The following is a 21,811-nucleotide window of genomic DNA, read 5'->3' on the forward strand; positions in this document are numbered from 1 at the left end:
GTTTCTTGCAGTATCAGTCTATTGATAATGTTCTTGAAGATCTTTTCGCAGAATTGCTTTCTATTTATTATTTCTTTGGAATATTTTTTATTTAATTATATAGACTGTTAAATGTAGATACATATATTGAAACAAAAAAAACAAATATCATTAATATACCTATAAGGAGGTTCAAAATTACATTTTTCACAAAAAAATATTGATTTTAAAATCTATTTTATTATCTCATATTAATTCCAGAATCTATCAAACATTTTTTATTTCTCCTAATAACCAGAGCAAGCCTTTAGAATATTAGGCCCTTTCTTGATACACCCTATGTATCGCAATTTCATTGTTTTCAACGGTGTTATTTTCACCAGACAGTGTGACATTACGTAACATCTTTATATGAAACACAGGAACTTTCTTAAGACTTATGAAACTTATTTTAAGTTAACATGCAATTATGCATGACTTTCCACATGGAAACAAAACCTCCTCGTTAATCGTACTTCAGAAAAAATTGGTATTTTTTATATTTAACATCATAAAACAGACTAATGCATTCAACATGTACAACGTCCTATAGACTAAGACAAACGTTCGTATGTTGGATTTCCGGCTTCCTGCTTATCCTACACGTTTAATCTATCGAGAGCCTCCTTTAAGCTGACTGATAAGTCTCGCGTGTTCAGTTTAATACTGACTAGGAAATCATTGTGCGAGCCGAGGAAGTTGTGCATTGTCCGTGAACAAGTTCCGTTGCCAGCTTCAAATAGCTAGGTACCACGATAACGATATAATCTATAGATACGAATGGGCAAAAACTAGCGAATACATTTTTTTCGAGAAAAGTTCGATTTAACAACAAGGGTGCTGAGATTTATAAATTATTCGTTTTTCACATGAGAGTAATTTAAAAATTCAACACCTTAGCCAATCACATATTACCAAAACTGTGTCTTTATCAAATTTTTTTGTAAGGTTCTCTTCTGAAAAACATTTACATTAACAATATTAATTTCAAAAGTATTGGTTATTATATTTTAAATATTAGATATGCCATTAATTTTCATAAAATTTTATGAATTTTTTATCTATTGCTAAAAGGCTTGGTTCCTTTTGTGGATTGAATAGGTTGATCCTGTTTTAACCTGTGTTATATTAAAGTATATCCTTCTGACTATTAAATGACATGAAAGTCAGCAAAATCAGCAAAATTGTACTTGTCACGTGTTTCTCCTATTTAAAACTTTATTTTACGAACATTCTACATCTATTTGCATCTATTACAAGCTCAGTAACGGGCGTCGATGGAGAAACTGCATTACGATGATGTGAACGTGGAGCAACGAAGGATAATAAGAATAAGAATGACCCCATAAGCACGTTGATGTTGCGATCACGTGCGGCACATGATACCACGTGCTGGTGCACGTGCTGACTCTATAGCCAATGAACAGGAAAGAGAACCACGAAGAAAGAAAGAGAGCCGTGTTTGTACACCTTTCCTCGTACGGGTTAATACCATCGAAGGAAAAGTGTGACCGAGTCTCGTGCACACGTCAGCCACTCGGCTCGATTCACGCGACCGGCTGTTCTGTCAATTAACCGCAGCGTCGTCTTCGCGACTCTTGTACAACACAGACTGGTATCATCAAACACGTTTCGGATCGAGGGTCAAAGACGTGTATTTCTAGAAAAATACTTTCGAACAATAACGTTGAGAATCATTTGAGAGACATTGATGGAATACGTTGTCAGATAGTAAATTTTTAAATTTTATGACATTCTTTCTCTAGTTAAAATTTCATGTAATCTATGTATTTAACTTGTATATATGCAGAGAATTTATTTATACTATCTTTGGATAGCATAATGATGGATTCTATTTATAGGAATATATTTAATATCTTTCATTAAATCTTGCAAGATTTTCTACTAAGTATCGAACACGTTTTTATAAATAAACCTCTTTGTCGCTGGAAGATAATAGAAAACTTTGTAAAACGCAATTAAGTTTTCCGGGAACATTGTAATGAATTTCATGTAAAAACAAAATATAAAGAATGTATAAAGATATATAATACGCGTTATATAATATATAATACGTAAATATCGAAATATAAAATATAAATTCAAGTTATTCAGTATTTTAAACAATAATTCTAAATGAAGTTTCAACAGTAGCTACTATTGTATAATATGAGCCAATTAACTTCTGTCTGAATTTACCGCTTGTTTATAGATACGTATAATACTTCAAAGCTGCTTTCGCGTAAAACTAATTACATTCACGAAATATCAGTAAAACTTCTTTTCAAGTTTCGAGTACCTGTGTTTTGTAAACGTGTGATTGATTTGCAATCAATTACATACAAGGAACTGAATTAATGTGTCAAAGTGCATGTAACATCGCGTCGATCCAGTAAATTATTAGTGAAATCAAGCTACATAATTAATGCACGGAAGTGAATTTACCGTATACGAGCCTTCAGCACGCTGGGTATGCAAATTTGCCATTATATACTATCTCTCACATACGACAGCTACAGTTCGCCAAGGTTATTAGCGTAGTAAGATACAGCGAGATTATCTCTAATTACTAATTCGTATATTATAATTCGTAATTTCATGTAATTTAAAAGAACTATCATTCATTTGTCATTTAATCGATAAAAGAAGCCTCAAATATCTTTTTTATGGATTATATTAATTTTAGACGATAAGGCAAAATAGGAATATTGTTTTCTTACGATGCCTTGATCTTAAAGCATTACGTGTTTAAATGAGTCAGATTCTGATTTTTACTAAACAGCGTTTCCATATGAATCAAATGAATCAACTTCTGTTTTTTATTCAAATAATATTTGCACTGTAACAAAGCTATAAAATTGCAACTTTCCTTTATATAGCACGAAGAATCAATTTATCTCTAGCATCTGTTTATGTAGAATTTCATCAAATACCATTGACGGATTAATTGGAAGTACGAGTTTTTTAAATACAAAACCATTAAAACGGCAGCAGAACGAGGTTGTAGAAGGTGCATATCGTTAATTTCGCTACTGACACTCGCACTCGCTTATTAGATTTTACTTGCTCATACCGAGAGGATATATCCGCTCAGAAGTTTTGCAATTTACTTTTAATCTTTATTGAGCTGATACAGAAAGTTGAATGAGAAAGCAGCGGTATCCACAGCTAACGTTTACTTTCCAAAGCTGATTAAACGGTCATTTACTGAAGTCATTTTATACTTGGATCTTGGACTAGGACGTAAGTCACCCACGTATTTAGATCGAATGAGATACGTCCGATGTATAGGATTGCAAATTTGCAAAGATCGTGGATCTATGCTGTCTGCTAGTGATGGGCTCAAGTATGTACATGGCAAGTATAATAGATTCGAACGTCGACCGACTATATTCGAATCTTCTCTAACGATTTTGAAAAAGAAAAGCAGTGGGTATATTCAAATAAACTCAAATCTAAACACGATAAATTTGAACCAAATGTGAGTACTCTGGGAAATAAGAATATTCCGAAGCAGAATCCAAGAGTGGACGAAGAAGTTCTAAACTAAATTTCTAAGTTTCATTTTCATTAAAAATAATCTCTCTCGGTTATCAAATAATCAACTTTGATTCGACTCGAATTCATAAGCACGTATATTGAAGTTGATCCCGTCGTTAGCGTCTACGGTTAATTACGCGTGTACTTTTTTCGAGGCAGCAATACCTGCAGCAATCTGAGAGACTGTCGTAACAACGCTATTCTTCCTGTTCGTGTTTTCGTGGTTCGAACATGGTCTCGTACTCGAGGGATTTTTCGAATGCACGGCAATGCTAGAGAAATCTTAGCGACTTCTAGAAATATAACGATTTAAACATCAACTTTCTATACTATAGCAAATGTACGACATATGTATCTCGTAGATTCGCAGAAAAAAGGACAAGTATGGTTTATTGTATCGAATGGCAGAACGAGACCCCAAAGGACTATGCGAATCGAATTCATTCGAGCAATCAACATCGTTAAGCAGTCGATATATTTTTATCGTGATTTATCGAGACTATAGTGGGGGTTAAACGTTAGGTTTGTCCCACCAGTTTACTAATATACTTTTTACTTTTCGCAAGTATGACACATTCTTTCTTGCCAATTATTAGGTCGGAATTGGCCCACTGTCGTTTATATCGCCGCAAGGTAACTCTGTTTCTTCTTTCTTCCCATTTTCGCTTGAGAAACTACCCTAAAGAACTTATTCTTAATTCCACGGTGGAAAGAAATCGTGGACATTGCGGAAGTTTGACTTTCTTGATTGGATTGCATCATTCGAGGTGACATTATGTATCGTTTTAAAGAAAATGATGAGAATTGGCAAAGTCCACACGAGTAGTTTCCTTTCATGAACGATGCAGAATATTGCTTTCGATTCTTATTATATAAACAAATTCTATGGTTCATTTATTAGAACTAGGAAACGTATTTTTCATAGTTTAGGAATTTAATATCGATGAGTTCACGAATTTGTATGGAATCCAAGCAGTGGTTACGTAAATTTAAATTGCAGTATAAAGGATGCGTGAATCATGGTGGATTTGGTATAATTTATGTTACATCAATGACCGCGAACTTTCTTTTTATTCGTAACTTTAACTTCAATTTACTTTCAAACTTTTCTAAAACGGACTTACAAACAAGTAACAGGAAAATTGATATTAAATTGTACGAACTCTGTTATGTTCGTGTTAATTAGAAGGTATATTATAGACGTTTTATGATATGAATTTTAGCTAGTGTACTTTTAATTGAACAGTATTTTCTAATATAACGATATTTCTGGAACGGTGTTCTCTAATTTAATACATTTTTATAAAATTTGTTATATTTGTATAGATAATACGATGCGAGCCTAAAGTTGCCTTTTGTTATTGCTTAAATTGAATGTTATTCGATAAAAGAACACTGTTTACAGATCATTGTGTTACGACAATATCACAAGTTCTCGTTAATAATTTTCGCCGTTGCTATATCGGTTTGTTCCTTCCATCGTAAACAATACGTATATTACGTATATTGCGTCGAAAACCAAAACACGTTATCAAAGTATACGCAATATGTTTTCCGCAGTATCGTTCGTTTCCCGCCATATTACATTCTATACAGATCATGACGATAATTGAAACAGGGACTTACATACCATAATTTCGACTGTTTCACTGCATTCTCCTTAATTCCATCGCACGTTGGTACTGACAATTAAAGAACACTTTGTCACCGAAACTTTACACTTTACACTTTGTAATCCGAAACCATTCACTGAGTAAGTAATACCGAATAAATACAATGTTTTTGTCGCGAACAGAATCGAGCTGCACAAAACGTAAACATATCGAAATCGAGATGCCATTTCATACTGACGATAGTTATACCTGAGCGACGCAGATGGCGTGTCGCGACGAACATCCTCATACATACACTATAGTTTCACTCGAACTACATCAAGGTGATCGCGTAGTTTACACAGTCGAGCGAAACGTTCGAAGTGAAATGATTAGAAAATCCGTCGAGGAGAAACGCAACATATTACAAGAAGTTATTTCGGCCATCGAGTAAGTAGATTTGCATTTATAGTATATCACTTCGCCTATTGAACGACGATATTTCAGTCGAACGCAGCCTAACCCTTTCTTTACACGCGGCGCGCGGTATCCATTTCGTATTATCGCATATCTAAACGTACGCTTATACTACGATAAGTAAACTATTTTTCTACGATGTTTTCACGCACTTATCACAGAAAGAGACTCGAAAGAATACATTCATGAGTCGGTATCGCGTTCCAGCTCGAATATGTTCGATTCGAGTCATCGATCTGTATCGACCAGAATGATCAGTTGTTGCGTTTGTCAACGTACAAATTCGTCTTGATGAGCAGACAAAGTTTGTGAGCAAGTTTATTTGGCAATTTTTCTGCAAATATTCCGAACGCCGTAAGATATAATTTCTCCAGTATTACATTATAATGAATTTATCTTTGCGCGATAATAATCTATCTGGTGTGTTTACAGAGAATGCAATCGTGCACATACGCGTTTCATTGGCAATGGATTTATTTCTTTCCATTGTGCGATATTCTTTCCATCGATAGAGTGAAACACAAATACAGGCTTTCGCGAACAATTGAAATTTCAAGATCAGCGTGCAACAATCTAGCAACCAGGTAAATAATTAAATTAGTCAATTAAATGTTAAACGATCGAAGGAAGGAAAGGGAAGGGTAGTAGTGAAAAAAGTAATTGTCTGGCATACAATATTACTTATACCTTAAGCAAATCAAAATACTATAATCAATGCGTAAAAAGGAAAATATGTACATCTATTATTAAAAGACTGTATTATATGTTACATTTATTAAAAAAAACGAAATTGTAAAAAAATAGATCTTGCCATTCATCTTTCTCCTTTAACATATGTATATATACAAGCAAGAAATTATTTGGATGGAATTACTTAAATGATATTACTTGTTGCAATTGCATGAATAACCCTATATGTTAAAACATTATTAATGCTTTATAATTCTCTCATGACCGCACCTTGCAGGTTAAACACTGGATGCCCGTTTTTGTGAAAAATTCTCACTTCTCACGCATTTCCTTCATCGTTTACGTCTTCATTGGTTACCCTCTTTCTATATTTCTCTATCTAACCTTTCTAAAGTACTACATACTATTAAGCAACCCTTTCTAAACTAATACTAATGTATTTTCTTATTTTTCTTAATCTTAAACCAACAGTATATTGCATTTAACTAAAATTAAACTAGACATAGTACGTTAGTAACATTCTTTCTCATTACTGTTATTGCATAACATAATTGCAAACATCAATTTATCACTATCATTTGACTGTTTATCTAATAAAAATTCATAACACTTGCATAACATTATTAATTTCACCAAAGAAACAACAGTGCTAATCTCGAGTTGAAACCAATTCTCTAAAAATTTGTCTGATTTTAAATATTCGTTATATTTAATGTTAATGCAATAAAATTTAATATAACTTGTATTAACATTAAAACTACAGACTCAAACCACATACCTGGATATATTTATACATAAAACATTCAGATTAAAATGGTATAATGAAAATAATTAGCTACATATAATCATATTTCTATCTCAATAAAAGCCAATATTTTAACTTTGTCTAAAACACCTGTGTTCATCAGCTTGCATTCATGTCAGATATCGTTCATAACTAACAAAAAAAGGAAAGATCAATGTTTCAGTAGCTGTAGTGTTAAAGAAATATACCTTAATTACACGAAAGGTTAAGGCATTGCAACGGATGTTATTAATCCGATTGACAAGTGGCGCGAGCTTGGACAGACCTGATTTCTGTTCTCCAGCTATAAAAGTGTTGATACCGTTGCTCCTTTATGCAGAATTCACGTGCACGAGAGCGTGGCAGTCGGTGCACTGTCCGATGCACGTGACGCGAAACACATTGCGCCGGGCATAGTCACGTGCACCAGCCAAGCACATTCTGTCTCTCTAAGGCAAGGGAACGTATAGATTTGCTGTCGCGTTCGTCGTGAACACGATGAAATATACATGAATCATACGAGACGTTCGTACTCGCGTCGTTTTTGGTCAAAAGACTTCGATACCTTTGTCTGGAATGGTCCGAAACTGACCAAAGAAAGGGTTCAAAGAATACCGGCTAAAAAAAATATTCTTGGAACTTGCATATGTGTACGTAAGGAATATAAGTAAGGAATTGAATATAATAAGAAAGTTAAAAATAGTGTCTTAGAATTTTTAATGCCACTGGTAGTAATTTGTTAAATTATACGATGTAAATTAAAAAATTATGATTTTCCAATATTTGAAGGTAAGACATTTTTACAACTACAGAAATGAAACCTATGTAGAGATTTATTTCGCTTATAGAATATCATAGACATAGTTTATAGAACATCTTTAAAACATCTACCAAATTTGATTAATTAGATTGCCTCTGTTTAATTTTTTATTAGGGGAAAACCTGTATAATAGCGCAAGATACAAAATTCATCGACGTCAGTGTCTACAAGTTAAGCAAGCACGTGCTGCTTAACCATTTTTCAAGTGCACAGAGAGCTATGCACTTACGTAGTGTATACATATAGTGGAATAGGTAAAGTTGAAAGCCAGCTTATTTCGCATAAGTCAATGTCATATCTTGTAGCAAACAATAATGACGCTATTAAAGTGTCTTTTTTTCTCTCATCTATATATCTATATAGCTTAGAGAAATAAATATGTTGATCATGCATATGCAATTATACGAAAATTCTTGCACGTCTCGCTTGCAAACACGTATATTTTCATATATACCTAGTATTCGCATGATCAGGATTCTGAAATGATTAATATTGTCCGGTTTTCTAGGTCGACCTTAGTCTAAGCCTACATAAGTAATTACACTTATTGGCCACTTATGAGTTGCACGACACTTGACTCCTTGTTGGTCGAAATGCGGTCCTACTTTGCCGCCTTGAATTTAACGTTCTGTTAAAGACCGACTATTGGTTCATAAGTAACAGGTGCTGACACCCGCGTTTAAGACGGACCGAGTTAATATTCTAGTTTCTTACACCCAGCTAAATGGTGTCACATTGCAATCTTAGTGATTATTGGAATCCATTCAAGAGGAAATAATTAAAAGTGATTTCACTTGAATAAAACGAACGATACCATAAACGTGACTAGCATTAAATTTATTGGCCATACCACTATGAAATCTTTTTATGGAGATCAAAATTGCTCTAATAAAAGAAAAAATTTTCTGCTACGTCACGCAATTAAAATTGAATTATTAAGAGATATATAGGTAGAACGTAGATAGAGTAAATAAGTACATATATCGATATAAAAACTTTGAGAGACTGCTTGGAGGTCCATTATAAGGAAAAAGAGTGACACGAGCATAAATCAGATTGTTCATACTTATATAGGCAGTTAAAGGATTTTAAAGTTTTATTACTATCGTAAAACTATAAACTTAATAAATGGTAAGAAATTAAGAAGAGACAGGAGAATATGAGATATCATTTACTTCCAACTTATTGTTAGTTTTGTAATAAGTACTCATGATGTGCCCTTTCGGTTGAAAGACACAGTGAAATAAACTCGCAGCAGTAAGATATTAAATTTTCTATTTCAACTACCTGAATATTAACAGTAGGCTATATATTTGCCTGGCTTTTCTTAAATAACCTTTAAAAGTTTTTTATACCGGTTTTGAAACGCTCGATTATACTTTCGGAATAAAATACAGGCCATATTAGGTATTCAACACATTTGAAATAGAATTAAATATTATTATTAGATATAATTACATATTAATTACATCTCTAATGACGTTATCACTTCAGATAATATTTATTTTTCTTCAGAAACTATACATCCAATTATTATGAAGCAATTCTAGCTTTTGTACATTGCGACCAAATGTAGTTGAAACAGTTCGAACTATACAAGCGTTGTTCATTTCCAATGAGCGCATGAATTTTGCTGCACGCAAATAGATATGCGGGTGAAACCGTAAAGTTTCGTAACATTGGCAAATATCAAATGCTAAGTAAAATAGAAACACGCGATCGAAAGGACGCAGAGGGACGTCGATTGACGAGTTTCGTTACAACGTTGTCCATTCTTGGCGACGAGAATGTGCCACTTGATAGTGTAAAAAAAAGGACTGTCGTAAGATAGATCTTATAACGCTTCTCTTTGAGAGAAATTGAGAGATTACGTGCATCTCCTTGTTCGTCTTCGTACACGTTTAAGTGCTCTCTAGTTTCCTGTAGCCGTACCGATTTTCCTAAGGTTCATTAAAACGGCGAAGTTAAAACTCGTACACTTTTAAAGTTTCCATAAAACACCTCAACAAGTTTGACTTTCATTTTCCTTTCACTGTTACTTTATATAGAAGGATACGTCAATTAAAAAAAGAAGATATGTGAATTTATTTTTAAGATTCGGTCATTTTTATTGAAGAATATTTATATACAGTGGTTAGAAAAAATATTTGTACACCATTCCTATTCATTAGAACATTTATATAATTAACGAAGTCCGAGTATATTAAGTTTGATATCATCTGATAATACTTTTATATGACTACATAAAAATTTTATGTTACTTTTATATCATTTTAAAATATGGAACATGAATTTTGAATCAGAATAGTTCTTTTTCATTATCGCATTTTAACTATAAATCATAAATTTGGTATTTTTATCAATCTCTTATTTCCAAATGTATCTCGTACTACTATTTTCCAGCATTTGAGCTTTTAACGCCATTCGATATATGAATGTACGTATTGTACTATGTATCTCTTAACCGGCTTCGAATGCAGTCAACAAGTCGAGACTTCGGGTCGAACGATCACCACTCGTGCATGTCGTGCTTATATATTCCAGTCATCCTTGAATGTAAAGATGCAATCATGCCTAGCTTAGCAGGCGAACAAAGAGAGAAAGACAATGAGTAATCTCTGGGGCATTTGAAAAATTCACACCCACGTTCTCCGTTATTGTTTGTCACCGATTGTCTTGTTTTAACGTTTGCCCGAGTAAATGGTTACATGTTGGCAGAATTGCGATACTATTCATTAACAATAAATTTTTGTCTTTTAATTTATATTTCTATAATATTAGTTGAAATATAAATTTAATTTAGAGTCGTGTAAACCTGAAGGGAATATCAGGAATAATTAAATGTAAGAAATTAATTTATAATATTTTTATAAAACTTTCGTTTAATTAATTTTACATGTAAGTTTAAATTAAGACGTTAACTTTCGAATATCATTATTTGTTTTTTTTCTTGAAATTAGGAAAACGAGGACAGAGAAAGTGAATATGCAAAAACAGTTCATTCTCAGTTTAGGATACGTATTTCAAATTCCAAGGTTTACTATTTCCTTAATTATCCTGTTTCCTGATTTACGTTCATGATTCACGAAAACATTTCGATAAATGTGACACAAAAAACGATTCGGTTAGTAAGTTGTGATAGGTTCGATGTTCTAATCCAAGTAAATACATGTTGTCAAATATTAATTACAAATCTCTAAGTAATCCTGGGCAAATGACACTCAACCTAAATAGACAAGTGTTCTGTTACCATGCTTTCCATGTATTACATATTTACATATGCAATGAAAATTGAAGGTGTACGACATGCGAGAACATGTTTGCAAATCTTGTCGCAACGATGTCACGTAATCACTAGATTATTAATCTGCATTGCCTGTATTCTGTTTAATTCATTTCTTTTTATGTTGTATAAATAATTATTGAAATTCAAATATTTTATAAATATATTAACTTATAATAATAAATGGCATATATTTAATATGTGTATATATCAAATATATGAATATATATTGAATATATATGAAATATATTATAATAATGATAAAGAAAAACGCACCGATCGCTCATTTCAGAGCTCTGCCAAGAACTCATTATCCAATCAATAAAAACATGAAACCAAATTCGGCCGATACTAGGACTATGATCAATTAAATGATCAGAAACCGGCTTATAATCTTTTTTTTTTACGAACGCATTTTTCCTAGCGGACGAAGGTTTGCGATACCTTAACAGGTGGAAAATTGTCTCTTATTTCTCAATTAAGTAGGGGACAGTTTAAAGTGTATGGTGCCGGTCAGTTTTTACTTGCAGAACCAGTGGATATTAGAACAGTGAGAGGGTGAAAGAAACGGGCAAGAGGCGATGAATGTGCATAAAATAGTAGAAGCAAGTATAGAAAGAAGATTGTGTGCGTGGTTGACCGAAACGATATCATAAACTTGTTAATGTAGCATAAATTCGTGTGTCAAGTACGCTCGTGCTTTAATAACCTTTCCCTCACCAAGGTGAATATTTGTTAAACGTATATACCATATGGATCAAATGATTTTAAAATATCGGTGCAACGCCGCGAAAGCAGGTTAAACTATGATTAATGAATTTCATACATGCAGAGCACGCGGTTATAGAGTAAAACATGCTATGGTAAAACACATTGGTAGAAAATTTATTAGACGATCTTTGTCATTTCAAAGTAACTGTAATGTCGGCTGCATCCAATGAACGATGTACATAATTCGTTTTATAGATAATTTATTATTTCAACATACATATCATACATACATATATTGTATGTATATACGTTATTAAATGCATCTTATAATTCAAATATTCTATTAAGTTCCTCTCATTACAATAAACAGCTTTCTTATAGAAATCTTTTTGCGTCTTTGATAAATCATTATAGAACTAATAATCGTATATGCTATTTGATTAATAAATGTACAATGCAGCTTATTAACCATTAAGAAAGTACAACTACGCGGTATATATCCTACGAAACGAGTAAGAAGTCAAGGTTCCGCTATTTAACTTTGTTTCTTTCCGAGAAACGTATACCTTCATTGCAGTGTAGAATTTCTTTGAGAGAAAGTTAAACTTTCGTAGAGGTGACATTGACCAAATTATCCAGCAGTCCACTTTCAATTTTCTTTACCGTTGAACTGAAAGATACACAACTATAATACTAAAATGAAATATCGATGAATATCCACTATATGTATAAAAAATTTATTATATGAAATCTTAACGTGAAATTGTTAATTATACATATCAAAGGCTGTAGAAACCAGACAGCTTTCTATTCGACGTTTCACCGCAATTCTCAGTCCCGTGAAAAAATCATACGAGTGCATTGACGCCTCTACGTGTAAACGCAATTGTTCAGGATGCATAATAGCCGGCTAGCGAAAGAACGCGACGATTGGAATCTAAGAATCCATTTATGCGGGTCGGTCGTGATTAAAGGATAAGATCTGTGGCGGTGTTCTAAAGCGAGCACAATGACTGGAGCCGTTTTCCTATCGTACTCTTCGTCACGAGACGAAGCGGCGGTTAACATAAGCCACGGTTTCATGCAAATACGGCAATGCGTCCAGATAAGCACGAATACACTTGAAACTGCACCTACTGCTTAAGAAAACCAGATTCCCTTGATCTTGCTTGCTGGCGAGAATTATTCCATTCCGCGACAAGCCGTGACGCGAAACTACAAAAATAAGAACGCTCCCATATATTGCCGTTATATTACTACCGGATACCATTACACCCACGATTTGCTCCAACCACTTCTCCGCGCTTGCAGGCCATTCCTTTCATTCTGACCCTGTTTGTCACTGTCGATTATCAATAGTCTCATATTGTGTAATATTCGTACTACTCCTTGCGAATGTTAGACGTAATGAGTAATGTCTTCGTAAGTGAATCTATTTAACTATGTACATATTCATAGGATATCTTAAGACTATATTACAAAGTCGTGTCGGTGTATTCTTTGAGTAAAAATAAGGAAAGAAATCTTATATAGATATAGATTCGTACCAGGGAAACGTTCTTACATTAGACTCAAAAATGGTTACACTTTTCTATAGTAAATAGATCGTGATAGATGTTTCTATCTTCTCAAGAAGTTGTTCTCTAACATCTTTTTTATATATTTTATCTTGTCTACGTACAACTATAGTGACAGGATACTCACATCATACTAGTAATTAACACGAAGGGATTAGTATTATCTCTTCATATCATTCCTTGTCCGATACATGCATTTTTTTACTAGTAATGGTCTATGATACATTAAAACGTTATGTATATATTCGTTACATATAAGTTATACATAAATGTTTTTGACGTTTAGTTTGTTTAAATGAGAGGCAATCATGACAAGCTTACATTTACAGCGTGCATATTTATTTTACTACTCTTCTGAATCACCGTTGGCTACGTTCGTTTGCAATTTTTCGAATCAGTGTGATTGCAAGACATTGTTCCACTACTGGTAATACGTACAAAGATACAAATGAGCCGTCGACGCGATGATTTAGAATGTATTACGGTATAACAGTAATCAACGGTTTAGCAATTAAGACAGTCGACTCCAATGCGGATCGTGGCTTATTACAAAGTTCTCGTTGCATGCAGCGTCGAATGAGATTACATAAATTATTACTGTCTTGGTCAGCGTTTAATTTCTACCGTGAAAAATTGTACGGCTCGCGTACGAGCTTGCCTTTCGATTCTTAAGAACAATGTTCATGAGATCCATATACATATGTATAATTACGATTTGATAGCAATTTTAGTAACGTCATAATTAAGTTCCTACTGCGAAGTGGTATACTTGGATTAACAAATTTCGAAATTATAGGAAAACGAATATTAAAAGGACAAATTTGTAATAAGTTCACTCATTAAATAAATCAGTGAATTTGATTTCAATATATCGTACGACTGAAAGTATCATACTTAAAGAAAGATTACGAAGTAAATTGTATGTATCTTGAAAAAATCCAAATTGTAATTACGGAGACAGATGGATTCAGAAGCTAATAGAGTTCTAAGAAGTATTTAAAGTAAAATTTATGGATATGCGTCTCTTTATTAAGTTTACGACCGATTATAAATCACGGAATCGCTATAAGAACGTTAATTTCAGATGTCATATTGAGTTTGATAGGTCGTAAATTTCAGAACAATTATGAAAACGAATAGGACATCGGCGAATAGGCGAGTTTCATCCTGAAAACCGGAACGTTATCAGAGGTCGAATAAAAAGGCGAGAGAGAGGCAGAGATTGGATATGCATATCTGGAGAGTTAAGGGTTGCAGAATCATAGTTTTACGACGTCAACATTACTGCCTGCTTGCTTCATATATTTTACCATTTTGTCTCGTAAATACGGTAGATACACATAGATTGTTATCAAGAAAGCGGTATTAAAAACTAAAAAAGAAAATATTGGTAAACATGGATTAGGAAGTCTCGTTATCAAGGTTTAAACATCTACATCTTCAAGTAGTTCTTAAAAATATTTATCCAAAGGCAGGATTATAAGATCGATGAAATTTTTCGTTTAATCTTTGAAACAAAAAATCGTTTGTATTTTAAAATGTAAGTTGACAGACAACTTTCAGAACAGCTCGAGAAGTCCGTAGTTTAGTAATTAGGAGTTTGTACGTATGTAAAAAAACATATCTGGATCTAATATAACAGTCCTCCGGTTTGTACGGAAATGTATTTTATATATATACACCTCAATTTATTTTACTAAATTTTATTGAATAAAATAAATTGCGACACGTATATAAAATATACCTCCGTGCAAATCGAAGAACTGTTAGATTCAGATAAGCCTCCTTTACGTTAAAATATAAATTCCAGAAACAATTTTAGAGCGATTCGGGTAGCTTGAAACGAAAAATCCTTTGATCTAATTTTAATCTACTTTCAGATTTATCAAATTAATAAACGTTCTTGTAACTCGACGGAAGGGAATTCATTTGGCCGTGAATTATCAGTTATAGAATTAGCCGCGAGCGAGCCAATTACAATCAGCAACGTTCATGAGCCATTTTGAATTCGCTACAGATGACCTTTCGTGAGAAAAGCCTCTCAGCTCTCTACGTTTTCCAATTCGCAAACAGACCTTCTGGACGTTCCCGTAACAAACATCAGATAAAGGAGAAGAATTCCAACGATCGTGAAGTACGATGCACTGACAGTGGTAGTAGCTCCGGCTTACGACGAATCAGAATGCAGTTATCCCTATTTCTCAGGTGCTTCTAATTGGCTTTAAGATAATAACAACACGAATAGTAAAGAGTATCGGTCACGTGAGAAGATGGCAAACGTTTTACTCGTCGATCGTGGTGCAACGTGCGATGCATTTCTTGCACCCACGATAGCATAGCTGTTGCGAGACTCCGAGAGCGTGGTGAACTTTAACACGCTGCAAGTCCTTGAATCGAATCCCGAGATACAACGTCGAGATGCCACGTAGCACGTAGCGCATCGTGCAACTCTCGTGACTCGATCGGCTGACCGGCGCGGAAAGTCGCCAAGCAATGCACCACGTCACCTTCTTCTTTTTCTCGGTCACAGCCGTTGTCTGGAAAACTTGTTTCAACTCAACTTCTTCGGTCTCCCACGTAATTCCTTCCATCATATAATATAGAGAAAAGTTATTGGCTTGGAATGTTGTTTTTGCTCGAGTCCTCAATTTACCTCTAATTGGTTCGAAATAGTATTAGATTTATATAATTTTGCGTTATCTGTATACTTCTATGCATTTATTTATCCTTAAATTTCTCATAAATGCATGATAACAGGCGAAACAAATTTCTGTTCAGGTTACTTTTTCAACTGTGATCAGGAAAATATGAATTTGCATAACTGTGTCAGTTTTGTTAACCCTATGAGCGCTCACTAAAATAACTAAATATGCTTCACGTGTATTTTAATTTTTTATATTATTCCTTCATTAATCTTCATAACTTATCACAATTCCTAATTAATTGACTCTTAATGCGATACACTTTGAAACAAAGAATTCTTAAGCTTGTATCACTATATAGATAACTATAGATATATTGTCTCTTAATTTGGTTTACAACTATTGTACATCATCACGCATACATCTAGCACAGTAAGCGAATAATTTGCTGTTCTTTTTTTCTTTGATGCTATAAGATCTAATAAAATTAATAATGAAGGTGCTAACTGTTGATATTCTTAATTTACGGGCATAATATATTATTAACCATGATATTTGCAAGCTTTTATGCTCATAATAGTTAGACAATGTGGTTAGAGGATAAATCTGTTTAGTTCGTGCTATTTTCTCATTTGTCTCTAACTCGTACTTAGTCAGACACAATTCAGTTAAAGAAAAAGCTAATAGACTAGTTTATGTTGTAATAAATAAATTAGTCAGTTGAAGTTAATGTGATGGAGTGAGAGAACGTTTTTGTTCTAGGAGCATTATTCTTGTAATTTTTTCTGTTAATTGCGGGCGATTGCTTATTCGTATATTACATGCGTTTTAGAAGATAAATAGCGTATTAAAAATGAATGTAAGTGATGATGAAATAATAACAGTTTAACTGAAGTTACTCTTAAGTCTCTCTCTCTCTCTCTCTCTCTCTCTCTCTCTTTCTAGTAATATGTATTTTATATAAAATTTAACATTCCACTTGACAAAATTATTCTTTTTAGATATGTTAATAACTATCTAATGTTAATTACATATTACATATGTCATAGTTGTATACAGTAATTAGTACGTAAATGTTCTGAAAAACGTTTTATGATTTGCAACTAATAATTTAGTTGCCTTCAATCTAATCCAGCTTTTAATTGAAACACGATAACATCAAACTCATATTCTTTATCGGCTATGAGTTATACTCATGCACGTAAGAATATACTTACTCGTGGGTCACGAGACTTACGTAGGCTTTTTAAAAGTGCCTTGCAATTTTGCACGGCAGGCCTTGAGTTGTGCCTGTGGAATGCACTTTAATGGGTATTGTTCTTGTCTCGTGCTGCACGCCGATAAATATTCTTTGAATGCATAGATTAGTCTTTTTCACTTTTTTCCCACAGTAGCTATTTTCATAATTGTCAATTAACGGTCTACTGTAGGCAAGAAATGTGGCTAATTCCTCGTATCGCGATAACGAGAGAACTGTCAGAAACCTTATTCTCGGTATGCAATTTAAATAATTTCACGTTTGAGAGTACATTATTATTAAGATTATTATCAAGATTTAATGAACAAATTATATTTTGCCATTAGTGTCCGTTGTATTTTTCCGTGATTTTAGCATGATTTGCAATAATATACTTTGCACATGTACATTTATAGCAATAAATAAATTTGTTACAATAAAAATATATATAGATTCTCTTAACATTTTCGATATTTCTCAATAATCTTTTTATAACTTTCGTAAGAATTATGCAGTGAAATATTTTTTATACCCTATGTATAAATAGGCTATTTACTGAATTCGTAAAATAAAAATTATATTGTTCTTCTTTATACAATCAATTTTACTTCTTTATAAAATTTAAATATCTAATATGCACAGTAGTAATTACATCTTACACAGTAAAACGATTAGTTTCACTGCAGTTTCGTAAGATTTATTCAAGTTTCTTTGTTTTCGCGGAAACATTTATGTTTTGATTCGTTACTCCGATCTGAAAGTGAGCGCAAAAACTTTTATGTTTAAGGAATGTTCGGTTCTGGTACGGTTAGACTGAAATTCGACGCGCTTCCAACGTCGTTTTCCTTATTTTAAACTTGCTTTGACAGATTTATTTACATTGTTTACTTCTATACCTATCTTATTCGAGGTTTTACCAGGTCAGTTAACTGGAATCTAGTTAACCCTGTCCGTTAATTCAACAAACATTTACGGATTAGAAAGCCGTCGCGAATTACCGCAATATAAGCTTATTATGCGTACAATAAAAATTAACGATATTGTAACGCCATAGGGTGCGATTTGTGCGGCGTTATACTTGCAGTTAACTATTTTTATTTCGTAGCTCGTGCTTGTGTTATGTTTTGTACCGGTTTCACTCGTTTCGTATATTTCTCTGAAGAACAAAACAAACGCTAAAACCGCGAGTGCAGAATACGTTTGGCCAGCTGAGAACATGCTACGATTCCACAGAATTCGCTAGTCACGTTTGATGTCACTGCTCCCTGTTTTTCGATTTAGCAATGGTTCGAGTTGCTGCTTTTTATTCCTGAAACGCGTGCTCGTTGTTTCGAAATCGGACACAGTTTCTATATAGAACGCAGCCCAACTATTTCTTTCTAACGTAAGAGCACTTCGCACAGTCGCTATTCGTAAGCGTAGGATCAAAAAAAGTTCACTGGATACTCGAATCGTCATGGCGTGTATCGTGGAAAATGTGATAAATTTTTATATTACTTTGCCTAATCCATGCAATGTGTTGTTAGTTCTTACATCTATTATTTTTTAATTTGTCTTCGAATAGCATGTGTAAAAAGTGGTATGCTATTAAATTTATAATTCGAAATCGTTCAGTCTGACAAATGAATCTCGAGATTTGAATTATAACAACTTTCAAAAATACAAAATTAAAATTACAATTAAAAGAATCAGAATTACCAAAGCAAAATAAAAGTATCAAATATTCTATAAAATATCCTACAAAGTTATGAAAAAGCAAATATTGCGAAATTATAAAAAGTATCTGATCCTAATAATTTACAAGCAAATATCTAGACAGCCTCTGTTATTTACTATCATTTATATTCGTTTAATTCGCCAAAATTTGATTGAAATATTCGAGATAGAAACAAAGTTAAAAAGTTTTGATCGCCACCATCTGTTTAATTCCACTGTGTGTAATTCGAAAAGTGCGTAACTTCGAAATCATGATAATCTCTGCGGGAGGAAGGAATATTTGACCCCGAAATGAAATTACTATATATTATTCTGGACAGAGTCGTTTGTGACACTAACCGCTATCTCACGATAAAGTGGACCACTCCGAATAGTTAACAAATCTCGTAAAACCATCTATGTATGTCTCTTAGTTTCGCTACAACGCTAAGTCTAGTATGTCATAAATTCTATCATAAATTCAGTTTGGTAAACGATTGAATTTTTTTACCATAATTTTTTGCCGTCAGTTTTCTAAACCACATTTTGCATGAGTCATTCGTACCGTGTGGAATTTTCATAAATTTGCAAATAGCGTGGAATTCTCTTGCAATACCGATATTTGACAGAGCCACGTATTTTTGTAGGACAGTACTATAAACTAATTTGGTATATTATAGATAGATAATGTTAGATTGCATTATATAAAGATCACTGGATCAATTTTTATATTATTTCAATTTCCTGGAAATATGATGCTACTGTTATTAGAGTTACTACACCATCTAGATTTAGAGGGGACTAATACATTATATATTTCATAGATCTGCATATTAACGTCTGAAAAATCGAGGTCATTTCAATGATCGCCATTCATTTCAAAATCAAAATCATTTTTAAATCAAAGAAACTTGAATAAAATAATCCTTTCGTACTTTTGAGAGCATAATTGTTTCGCTAACATATTTCGACATGTTTCAGTTTCACTATGACCCAGTTTAAATTCATACATACGAGACAAATATTTCTATCTCTTCAGAGATATCGTATTCTGTATTGATAGAAGGGATAAAGAAAGGAAACATAGAAGTGGAATACTAAAATAACTTACACGCATTAAAATACTTGTCATTCGCCTATTTCAAGCTGAAGTAATTCTTCAACTAATAGTTTTAAGACATAGGTATTTTCATAACTCTTTGCAGAAAGCGCCAATCGAAATCTGGAGGTAAGCAAGTCAATAAAGTTTTAACGAGCTTCCATTAAGAAGAAGTATTTTTAATTAATAAATAATCGTATTTTTTAAATGAACAGGTGCACAAAATCATTCATTCTTCGTCATTACACAGTTCTACCTTATAACGTGTGTTTCTGATAATTTCAAAGATATAATTTGTCCGAATTACACGAAATAACCTGTAAATTGCATACGTGTGTGTGTGAAACTTAACACTCACATTTAATTGTCAAATATATATTTCGATATTAACAATTTCAGCTAGCACAACGTAATACAGTGGTGTATCACGAATAAATAATATTCAGTAAAGACATGATCGAAAGATACTTTACATTTTTTAATGGCTTAATCTACTACTGAACTGAAATACTTTCTGATATGGATAAGTAGATCGACACGTGGTTTGCCGGCACGTGCAGCCTAGTGCTCTACCTTCAGTGAAGGGTTCGAGCGACAGGAGAGCTACGATATCCTCGTGCTGCAGGTATAATCACGCGCCGCCTAATGCGAGTTTCACCGTTAGGTACAATGATTAGGTCGCATGGTCAGCGTGTTGCCGATCGAGCGGTTTCAATCGTCGTCGGTGTAATTAGGTAGCTGTGACGCACGGGTCGAGATAATTACACACGAAAACCGTAACCACGCACCTGATTTTAAGACGATCGTATCAGGGAGCCTATTTACATAAACAGCCGCACACTTCGTATCACTTTGCTAGTTGTTGGCGAATAACGTGCCACGACCACCGTTTAACGCGCAATTTTAAGAAGGCCGCCGATACGATCGATGATCGACACGCGATAAATCACCGCACACAGCGAGTCATGTCTTCCATTCAATGAGTCGCGTTTGAATGTACTGAGTCATACGACTTCCTACTTTGTTGAGGCGCGAAAGAACTCGACGTTTTTATGCAGTCAAGAAATGTTTCCAGCACGATAGCTTCTAATTAATTATTTTACTATACCACTAATCGAAAGAGAAACCTGATATTTACTCGCCTAATTCTTCATAATGTTCCAACACAAAAGAAGGCAATGAAAAAAAAAAGGACTGCTTTAATAGAAAAAACGACGTAAAATCTCACTCATTTCACCACCTGAAGTTATTAACTAGATTAATTCCTTTTCTTACATCTATTATATCCAAGTTATTATACTTCAATACTTTGTTAGCCAGATATCTAATAACATCTGGCCGTTAATGTGTACTTATTCGTCACACGCGGAAGACGTTTTATGTATCTTTCACGAAGGAAAATCGATTAAGAAATAATTTTCTCACGCAACCTGTCTTGTAATTCCCTCACGTGCGTGATCGTAAGATCTCTTACATGTCTTTTATGATATTCTGCACTCTATATATATGTTTCTATCTTGGGTATTGCGAGCTTTGCTACATTACCCGTGTCGTTTATCTACCTTGATTAACAATTTTATTTTTGTTTGCCAACGTGTAACCTCTTATGAAACTAAGAAAGAAAAGGAATCAACGGTGAGATTAAC

At 33.5% G+C, this 21,811-nt stretch overlaps 2 protein-coding genes across 6 annotated transcripts in view; one reads left to right on the plus strand and one right to left on the minus strand.

Moving 5' to 3' along the window:
* LOC122571991 overlaps positions 1 to 5,304 on the minus strand; it is a 94,898-nt gene extending 89,594 nt beyond the window's left edge. Inside the window, exon 1 of the mRNA XM_043736459.1 lies at positions 5,189 to 5,304. Coding sequence (XP_043592394.1) covers positions 5,189 to 5,191 — 3 coding nt within the window. The 5' untranslated portion in view covers positions 5,192 to 5,304. The remainder of the gene's footprint in view (positions 1 to 5,188) is intronic.
* LOC122571708 overlaps positions 1 to 21,811 on the plus strand; it is a 76,207-nt gene that overhangs the window by 2,347 nt on the left and 52,049 nt on the right. Inside the window, exons 1-5 of one of the 5 annotated variants that reach the window (XR_006318278.1) lie at positions 5,209 to 5,600; positions 5,789 to 5,981; positions 6,060 to 6,211; positions 8,036 to 8,175; positions 8,430 to 9,233. The exons of 1 other annotated variant lie outside the window; for it this stretch is intronic. The gene's annotated coding sequence lies outside the window, so the exon portion shown is untranslated. Of the gene's footprint in view, positions 1 to 5,208; positions 5,601 to 5,788; positions 5,982 to 6,059; positions 6,212 to 8,035; positions 8,176 to 8,429; positions 9,234 to 21,811 lie in introns of those variants that run through there. 3 more of the 5 variants (XM_043735958.1, XM_043736043.1, XM_043735882.1) reach the window with 3 other exon arrangements.

The sequence above is a fragment of the Bombus pyrosoma genome, linkage group LG1 (assembly GCF_014825855.1).
Source record: "Bombus pyrosoma isolate SC7728 linkage group LG1, ASM1482585v1, whole genome shotgun sequence".
NCBI lineage: Eukaryota > Metazoa > Arthropoda > Insecta > Hymenoptera > Apidae > Bombus > Bombus pyrosoma.